The sequence below is a fragment of the Trichosurus vulpecula genome, chromosome 8 (genome assembly GCF_011100635.1).
Source record: "Trichosurus vulpecula isolate mTriVul1 chromosome 8, mTriVul1.pri, whole genome shotgun sequence".
Classification (NCBI taxonomy): Eukaryota; Metazoa; Chordata; class Mammalia; order Diprotodontia; family Phalangeridae; genus Trichosurus; species Trichosurus vulpecula.
In genome coordinates, this window is record NC_050580.1 from 123,516,351 (window position 1) to 123,526,407 (window position 10,057).

The window sequence follows — 10,057 nt, forward strand, 5'->3', positions numbered from 1 at the left end:
CTCGAGGGTGATTAATTTTTCAGCCACACTAACTTTTTTAAGACCTATAAAAGAACTGCTCTTTGTGTCAGAAGAGAGACAACTCACTTAGATGAAAGCATGGATACTTTAGGTATAAAAGAAGCATACTGCGAATAACTTTCATATGAATACCAATGGGGCCTGAAAGAAACTCTGTGTTTTTCCATAGTCTCACAACTGCTATATTAGTCACGTACAAGGTTTAACATTTGTTTGGATTCAAGTGTCCCTGCTTAGATTTAGGGAGACCCCCATGTAGCCAATACAATTCTACCCATGCAGAAAACGTACACATGATTCAATGTGAACCTATAGGCAGCTTCAGAATGAACTAAAACAAAAACAAAAACAAAAACAAAAACCAGGAAGAGTAAGTACCCATTTCATCCACAGTAGCAACAAATACTTCATTCCCAATATCTGTAGCCCAGATGGACACGATCTCAACTTTGAGTGAATCCCAACTACAAACCCGTGAATAATTGAACAATGCATTGAAGACTCTCAATCCTCTGGATGACCCAACAAATACATAGCCTTTACAGATGGCAATGCAGTTTGGCACACTTGAAAGCTGTGAAGAAAAATCAGAGTACAACATATGATCATCAGTTGTCACCATTCTTATGTTTAAGTCCAGAAATCTTCTGTAACATGAGCTGCTTTCCAAGGAGAGAAGAATCTTCATGAATATAATATATTCTTTTACCTAAAACCCCTCACATTATTCATTCTAATTTTCAAGAATCAACAATGATTTATTTTATGAAAGTACTCTTTCAGCTCTACAGGGTACAACTACGTAGCTGGGGATAAATGGAGGAAGAAGTCTCCCTCATTCAAGCTCCTGTCTTTTCATAGAGCTCAGGGAGAAAACTGCTGACTTATAGCCAATAATCTGCTTTCCTGTTGGTTAAAATACTTTTCTACGTGTCTTTAAGAGATAACTTTAAATTGTATCAAAGGGCTTAGTCGTTTCAGGAAAAAAAATTCTCAGGAAAATGCTTTCAGGCATCAGCAAGGAAATATAGAGATATTAACCAAGAAGAAAGGGGGAAGGGAATAGGTTTATATTGTACCTATTATGTGCCAGGCACCATGCAAAGTGCTTTTTACAAATATTATCTCATTTAATTCTTACAACCCTGAGAGGTAGGTGTTATAATTATCCTCACTTTACAGATGGGGAAACTGAGGCAGGCAGCGGTTTAATGAGTTGTTCAGAGTAGCACAGTCTGAGGCTGGATTTGAACCCAGATCTCCTTGACTCCAGACTTGGCGCTCTATCCACTGTGCCACAAGATACCTCAAGTAAACTGGCAAAGGGTGGGTAACAATCAAAGAGCATACAGAGCAATCTAGAGGTATGTACTGGGGGAATGTGTAGGAGAGAGGAGCAACAGAGCAAAGGGATCCTCAAGAGCCCCTCTTGATTGAAGCTGATGTCAACCTGCCTTCTCAGCCTTATCTCACACTTCCCATGTTCCAGCCAGATTCTCTTCTTTCATCTTGCCCTCTCCTTTTCCACAGCCGCCCCCCCATACCTACAATGAGCGCTACCCACGCCTCTGCCCATGAAATCCTTCTCTGCCTTCAAGACACCGTTCAGTGTGAAGTCTGGAACAATTCCTCTCTTCCTAAATTTAACTTTTCATTTGGCCTCTCTTATTCATTGGGGTAGATGTCTTATTCTCCATACCAAAGTAAGCCCTTTGAAGGCAGGGACCGTGTTGTTTTCTGGCTTTATATCCCTAGGGCTAGCACAGTGTCCTTCACTCAGCAGGTGTTAAATAAATCTTTACTGAATCATGTCATTGACTATCACAGATAAGGATGGGGACTGGACTTGGGATCTTACTGGTATTGGGAACTCCCCAGGCAAGAAATTCCCATTACCCATATGGGTCCAGGTTACCTTTTCATTAACTTAGTGTTAGAGGGTAATGACCCGCCCAGACGTTACATAATCATCATGTATTAAGGCTAAGGCTTCTTGGTTCCTAGGCTAGCTCTCAAACCACTACATAATGCTGCCAACCCCCCACCCCGCCCCCACCCCCACCCAAATACACCTAATACTATCTCTCACCAAAGATGCAATAGGAAACACTTGCTTTCTACCATATTAAGAAAATGTTTCCCCCAAACTAGATTCATCTTCCTCCTCCCTTTTCTACTAATCAGAAGTTAATGGATGAGAATCTCAATTGTCTCCGAGATACGTTAAACTTAATATAACATTTAGGTAGTTAGATATTGCAGTAGATAGATTATTAGACCTGGAGTCAGGAAGCCCTGAGTTCCAATTCAACCTCAGGCACTTACTAGTTGTATGACTCTGGTAAATTCACTTAACTTTGTCCTGCCTCAGTTTTTTCATGTGAAAAATGGAATAATAATAACACCTATCATCCAGGGTTGTTGTGAGGATAAAATGAGATTATGTTTTTAAAGAGCTCTGCAAACCTTAAACTGCTATATAAATGCTATCATTATTAAATGTTGTGGTACCTATTGTACCAGCGTAATTTCAATGAATTTATGTACCTGGAGTTTGTGAGTTGGTAAATAGACAGTTGGCTGAATCTTAAGTATTGTAACTGCCTTTGCTGCTTCTCTTTCCTCAATGATTTCCCATGCCTGGTCAAACAGTAGGTTCACCAGTTTATTGATCATCCGGAAGGGCTGGGGCAGGGAATCAAGGATTTGATCTGGATCCTTTAGGAAATAATCTCCTTCTTCATCCTTAATCCAATCCTGTTCTTCATAAGAGGGAATCTCCAGGGGTCCTTTCCGGATATATACTGGCATTTTGATCTCACTGGTCTACTTGTTCTCAAAACAAGTTTTCTTTGGGAGACACAAAGTAGAAAGTGGCAATTTCTTTTCCAGGAATTTCTGCAAAATTCTGAATCACTGTTGAAGGAATGAGATGCTTTAAGAGAAATAAAAAGTAACTTTATAAGGATAACACACAATCTATATGAGCCTGATTTCCTATTAATTCAAACATAATGAGGCTATTTGCTCTGGAAACCTGAAGTTTCATTATACCAGGCTTCTTACCTTGTTCATCAAATAGATTTCCCGCTGTCAGCTGTGATGTCAGGTGAGAATTTCTCTACTGATACTCAATAGCCTGGCTGATACTTATCATTAAATCCCTGGAGACTTTTTAGGTACTAGTCAGGTATATTTCCTATCTTGAACCCAATGGAATGTATGACTATAAAAGAAGGACATGGATTTTGCATATCACTTATAGAAACTGTTCTTATTACTAAATTACCTCTACGGTTCCTTCAGTTCTGACATTCTATGATTCATTACTTTAATTACATTGGATCCTAGAATACCATAAAACTTCTTTTGAGCAAATCAATATATCCATTTAAAAGAATTTATTCAAATATTTACAATGTGGGGGCAGAGCCAAGATGGCGGCTGGAAAACAGGGACCAGCTTGAGCTCCCTGCCGAGTCCCTCCAAAAACCTATAAAAATGGCTCTGAACCAATTCTAGAATGGCAGAACCCACAAAACAGCAGAGGGAAGCAGGGCTCCAGCCCAGGACACCCTGGATGGTCTCTGGGTGAGGTCTATCCCACACGGGGCTGGGAACTGGGAGCTGGGAATGGAGTGGAGCAGAGCCCAGCCTGAATGGCGTGGACCAACCAGACCAGGAGCCGGGTGGAGGAGGCCCTAGCGCCCTGAATCAGTGAGTTGCAGCAGTTACCAGACTTCTCAACCCACAAACACCAAAGATTGTGGAGAAGGTTAGTGGGAAAAGCTGCGGGAGTGGAAGGAGTTCCCAGTTCGGCTACCAGCCCCGGGGGCAGCGGAGGTGGGGCAGCTACAGCTGCTGCTGCTTCTGGCCCCAGGCCCACCTGGTAGGAGGAATTAAGTGGCGGATCAGAGCAGGAGTGCACAGCCTGCTGAAGATCTAAGCCCAGTCTGGGTTGGGGGTTCTTGGGGAAGGAGTAGTGCTGGTGTGACAGAGCTGGCACCTCCCCTCCAAACATGGAACATAGAACTCGTTAGTCTACAAGCAGTCATACCCCACTGAAAAACTCAAGGGTCAAGTTAGTTGGCTGGGAATATGGCCAGGCAGTGAAAACACACCCAGATTCAGTCTCAGACTTTGGATTCTTTCTTTAGTGACAAAGAAGACCAAAACATACAGCCTAAAGAAGTCAACAAAGTGCAAGAGCCTACACCAAAAGCCTCCAAGAAAAACATGAACTGGTCCGAGGCCATGGAAGAGCTCAAAAAGGATTTGGAAAAGCAAGTTAGAGAAGTAGAGGAAAAATTGGGAAGAGAAATGAGAAGGATGCAAGAAAACCATGAAAAACAAGTCAATGACTTGCTAAAGGAGACCCAAAAAAATACTGAAAAATACACTGAAGAAAACAACACCTTAAAAAATAGATTAACTCAAATGGCAAAAGAGCTCCAAAAATCCAATGAGGAGAAGAATGCCTTGAAAGGCAGAATTAGCCAAATGGAAAAGGAGGTCCAAAAGATCACTGAAGAAAATACTACTTTAAAAATTAGATTGGAGCAAGTGGAAGCTAGTGACTTTATGAGAAATCAGGATATTATAAAACAGAACCAAAGGAATGAAAAAATGGAAGACAATGTGAAATATCTCCTTGGAAAAACCACTGACCTGGAAAATAGATCCAGGAGAGATAATTTAAAAATTATTGGACTACCTGAAAGCCATGGTCAAAAAAAGAGCCTAGATATCATCTTTCAAGAAATTATCAAGGAGAACTGCCCTGATATTCCAGAGCCACAGGGCAAAATAGAAATTGAAAGAATCCATCGATCGCCTCCTCAAATAGATCCCAAAAAGAAATCTCCTAGGAATATTGTCGCCAAATTCCAGAGCTCCCAGATCAAGGAGAAAATACTACAAGCAGCCAGAAAGAAACAATTTGAGTATTGTGGAAACACAATCAGAATAACCCAAGATCTGGCAGCTTCTACATTAAGAGATCGAAGGGCTGGAATACGATATTCCGGAGGTCAATGGAGCTAGGATTAAAACCAAGAATCACCCACCCAGCAAAACTGAGTATCATGCTCCAAGGCAAAATATGGACTTTCAATAAAATAGAGGACTTTCAAGCTTTCTCAGTGAAAAGACCAGTACTGAATAGAAAATCTGACTTTTAAACACAAGAATCAAGAGAAGCATGAAAAGGTAATCAAAAAACAGAAATTGCAAGGGACTTACTAAAGTTGAACTGTTTTGTTTACATTCCTACATGGAAAGATGACATGTATGATTCATGAGACCTCAGTATTAGGGTAGCTGAAGGGAATATGCATATATATATATATGTTTATGTACATATATAAGTGAATGTATGTATGTGTATATATATACATATATATGTGTATATATATATATATATACTTATATATATATAAAAAGAGAGAAAGAGAGCAGACACAGGGTGAGTTGAAGATGAAGGGAAGATATCTAAAAGAAATAAAATCAAATTAAGGGATGAGAGAGCTACATACTGACAGAGGGAGATAGGCAGAGATAGAATGGGGTGGATTATCTCACATAAAGGTGGCAAGAGGAAGCAGTTCTGTGGGAGGAGGGGAGAGGGCAGGTGAGGGGGGGAATGAGTGAACCTTGCTCTCATCAGATTTGGCCTGAGGAGGGAATACCATACATACTCAATTGGGTATCTTACCCCACAGGAAAGAAGAGGGAAGAAGATAAAAAAAGGGGGGGGGATGATGGAGGGGAGGGCAGATGGGGGTGGAGGTAATCAAAAACAAACACTTTTGAAAGGGGACAGGGTCAAGGGGGAAAATTCAATAAAGCGGGATGGGTTGGGAAGGAGCAAAATATAGTTAGTCTTTCACAACATGAGTATTATGGAAGGGTTATACATAATGATACACATGTGGCCTATGTTGAATTGCTTGACTTCTTAGGGAGGGTGGGTGAGAAGGGAAGAGGGGAGAGAATTTGGAACTCAAAGTTTTAAAAACAGATGTTCAAATATTTACAATGTAAAAATAAAGAAAATTTCAAATTCACATCGGGAAGATTACAACATGTAGTTAGACGATCTTGGGCAGCTACTGAAGACAGACTATGAGATTGGCCCAGATCTAAATAAAAGGATCAGAATAAGATGGACTGAATTTTTTAAATGGAAGATCAGCTGAGCTGCAAAGAAGCATTGGTAGATCTACATTGGCAGAGGAGTTCTTCACAAGGAGCTCATAATAAAGATGAAATCACAGGTTAATTTTTAAAACTTCAAAAAAATTTTTTAAGTTTAAACTTTAAAAAAAATTTTAAAACAAAATTTCCAGGAATGGTATAAAGCTATAAACAAGAGAACACTATAATCTCAGAAGAATCACAACTGGACGTGACCTAACAGGCAAGAGACTTGGTAGGCAGAAGTATGATGCAGAATATTACCATTGATGACTTACTTGCAGGCATGTAGGACTGGGGAAAAGGTGTTCAGGAGAGAGAGGGAGAAATAAAAGATGTTCAGTGTGATACATGAAATGATATCCGCAGAACATTAAAAGAAGCAGGGGCCAGCCTCTTGCACATTGGCTGGATCCTCTATAAAAGGAATAGAATAGATAAGAATTGTATAAGACAGGTAATCTCAAGAAGTCAAAATGAGAGGATTCCTAGGAAGAGCTCTTCCCTCACCAAATTAAATAATACAAATAAAGAGCCCCACAATAAAAAAAATCCAATAATGACAAGAAGAAGAAAAGTGAAAGAACCTGCCAATGTAATACTTAACCAATGACAAACTCATTGGTCTGTCTCTCCTGGTGCTGCTCTCTCTAGCTTCTCCCTACTCTCACAGTCCTCTCTATGACCCAGGGCAAACTTACAACTCCCTCAGCCAGGGCAGTTTTAAGCACCTGACTTTTGGAATTAACTTCTTAGCAAAGTTCAAAGAGAATCTCGTTGCCAAGATGAGTTGATGTACATGAGTAAGACCAGTTCTGATATAGGAGAAGAAAAAAATGGGGTGGCTGTGGATTAGTTTGAAGCCTTAGGACCAAGAAGGTGATGAAAGAAGGAGACTTGTGTAACCCAGGGTTCAAGCCTAGGTATTTGCATAAAAGTCCCCTCACTGGTGGACACAATGATCACTCATCATCTGGAGTCTTTCAGCTTTGAGAGGGGACATAGACAATTCAAGACTAATTGGGGAACGCTTATAAAGGAGAGCTGGAAAATGGAGAGGGGGGAAGGCAAGGTACATACAAGGGTTATAAGATGGCTGATGAGGACATGGAAAAGTCCAGAGAGTGAGTCAAGCTGAGAGTGAAGTGAAATGGCTGGGACAATAATGCACTGTTGGTGGAGTTGTGAACTGATCCAACCATTCTGGAGAGCACTTTATAACTATGCCCAAACAGTTATAAAACTGTGTATACCCTTTGATCCAACAATATCACTACCAAGTCTGTATCCAAAAGAGATCAAAGAAAAAGGGCCTATATGTAGAAAAAATGTTCATAGCAGTTCTTTTTTTGGGCCAAAGAAATGGAAATTGAGAAGATACCCATCAATTGGGGAATAGCTGAACAAGCTATGGTTTATGAATGTAATGGAATATGACTGTGCAATAAAAAGATGAGCAGGCTGATTTAAGAAAAACCTGGAAAGACTTATATGAACTGATGCAAAGTGAAGTGAGCAGAACCAGGACAATATTGTACAGAGTAACAGCAATATTGTATAACAATGAACTGTGAATGACTTAGCCATTCTTAGCAATATAATGATCCAAGACAATTCTGAAGGATTTATGATGAAAATGCTATCCACCTCCAGAGAAAGAGTTGATAGAATGCAGATGGAAGCATACTTTTTTAACTATTTTTTTTTAGTCTGCATCTTCTTTTGCAACATGGCTAATATGGAAATATGTTTTACATGACTCCACGTGTACAATCTATATCTAATTTTTTGACGTCTCAGGGAGGGAAGACATCTGGAGGACAGAAAGAAAGAAGAAATGACATAATTCTTTAAATCAGAAGCCACAAATAAAGGTTAATCAAACAAAGAGATGAGTTGGGTAAACAAAAGACCTTGGCATTGTTCTCCATTATTTCTGTGAGTTATTTGAATAGCGCAGGTCTGAGGAGAAGGCAGTTACTTGTCAAGCAGTTCCTAAGCGTAATTCCCTTCTAGGGAAAGTCTAAACCACAAGGTAGCATTGTCTGAAAGATTCTAGCATGCTGTGAAAAAGAGAAACCCACCAAAGAGGGAATATTGTATTAAATTGAACATATAGGCTATTGTGAGTCTCTAGTTTTCTGTATTTATTTATAGTTTCCTACGAGTCTTTAACATTTTCTGTTGTGTGAAATTAAATGTCTTGAACTTGACATGCATTTGTTACTTTGAATGTCTCATGGGAGCTTGAGACTCTATTACCTATCTTTATGGAAAGCTAGACACGAACACTACCCAATCTCCATATAGAGATTTCCCAGAGTAATTTCTAGATAGGAGCATAAAGAGGTAAAGAGAACTGATCTTTTTGTCATCTCCAAGACAGGGCATTCATCCACATAACACCAGAGCCAGACAAAGCCCTGGACCAAGGGTTTCACACTGGCATTCAAAGCTCTCCAAAATCTGATGCTACTTTGCCTTTTTAGATTCACTCTATGCTACTTCAATCTATACATCCTTCCCTTTCACCAAACTGGACTACTCATCTTCTTTGCATATACCTTACTTTGTACTTTATAGGCCCTTACAATACATTAAGAAATACGTACAATATAAGTTTAGTGTGGGCATAAAAGTAACTAAATTTTGCATTTCCTCCAAATACCAAGTAGTGCTCTCTACACTTGGACCTTTAATAAATGTTTGTTGAATTGAACTCAGTGAGGTTGGACCAGATGACCTCTAAAGTCTCTTCTCACTCTAACCTTCTACAAATCTAGAATGTATCTTTCATTATAGCCAGGGGTACTTTCTTCAGTTCTCACTGTCATCCAAACTGCTACACAAAGGGCAGGGAGGACAATCTAACTGAGGCAGCAAGGGACCCTGAGGGTCAGGTAGGAGGCAGCAGTATGTGCTATGTAAGTCAAATGACCCTGATGGTGACAGTTCAGGGCACTGAATTCAAGAACCCTAGTGACATTAAATAATGACACTATAGCAGAGGCATGAACATCTGCTTTGTAGCTATACCCTAATGACCATGGAATTTTTCCATCTGACTTACTGATGAAATTTCCATATGTGTTGTCACCTCCGTTAGAATGTGAGTTTTTTGAGAACAGGGATTGTCTTATTTTTCTATTTGTACCCCAGTGCTTAGCACAATGCTTTGTAAATAGTAAGTACTTAATAAATGCTTTATTAATTCATTCAAAAGGTGTCAGTAGTCATTTTTAATCAGTTATTTAACCATTCTTTAAACTATGAAGAACCAGATACAGAACAGTAAATAACTTGTTCAGAGTAACTATTGGTGGTGATCTCTCAGGCCAAGGAAAGGTCACTGGAAATACTTATGGATGAGGTACTGTGGTGGGATGGTTGGAATTTAGAGAGGTGGGTTTGAATCTACCTAGAGCATTGGGCTCATAATCAGGAAGATATGCAATCAAATCCTACCTCAGTCACTTACAAGCTATGCAACCTTGGGGAAGTCACTTTATCTCACACAGCCTCAGTTTCATACCTATCCCCCACCCCCACCCCCACCCCCAAAAGGAATAAAAAGAACACCAAATTCAAAGGGTTATTGTGAGGCTCAAAGGAGATAATATGGAAAGTGCCACGGAAATGTTAGTTATTATCATACAGGTTTTCCTACTTTAGATCCATGTGAACTTGGGTAAGTCATATCTACTCACCTGTAAAAATAGTTGGGGTTTTCTTGGAGTAGGGACTCAACTCTTTTTTGTGGCATGGACCCCTCTGGTAGGCTAGTGAAGCCTCTGGACTTTTTCTCGGAATAATGTTTTTCAGTGCATAAAATAAAATACAT

General features: G+C 39.8%; 1 protein-coding gene across 1 annotated transcript in view; it reads right to left on the reverse strand.

Moving 5' to 3' along the window:
• The window catches only part of WDR93 (WD repeat domain 93), a 46,897-nt gene extending 44,065 nt beyond the window's left edge, over positions 1-2,832 (reverse strand). The window contains exons 1-2 of the mRNA XM_036736566.1: positions 2,569-2,832; positions 400-595 (exon numbers count right to left, since the gene is read on the reverse strand). Of these exons, the coding sequence (XP_036592461.1) occupies positions 400-595; positions 2,569-2,832 (460 nt within the window). The remainder of the gene's footprint in view (positions 1-399; positions 596-2,568) is intronic.
• Positions 2,833-10,057: the final 7,225 nt, after the last annotated feature.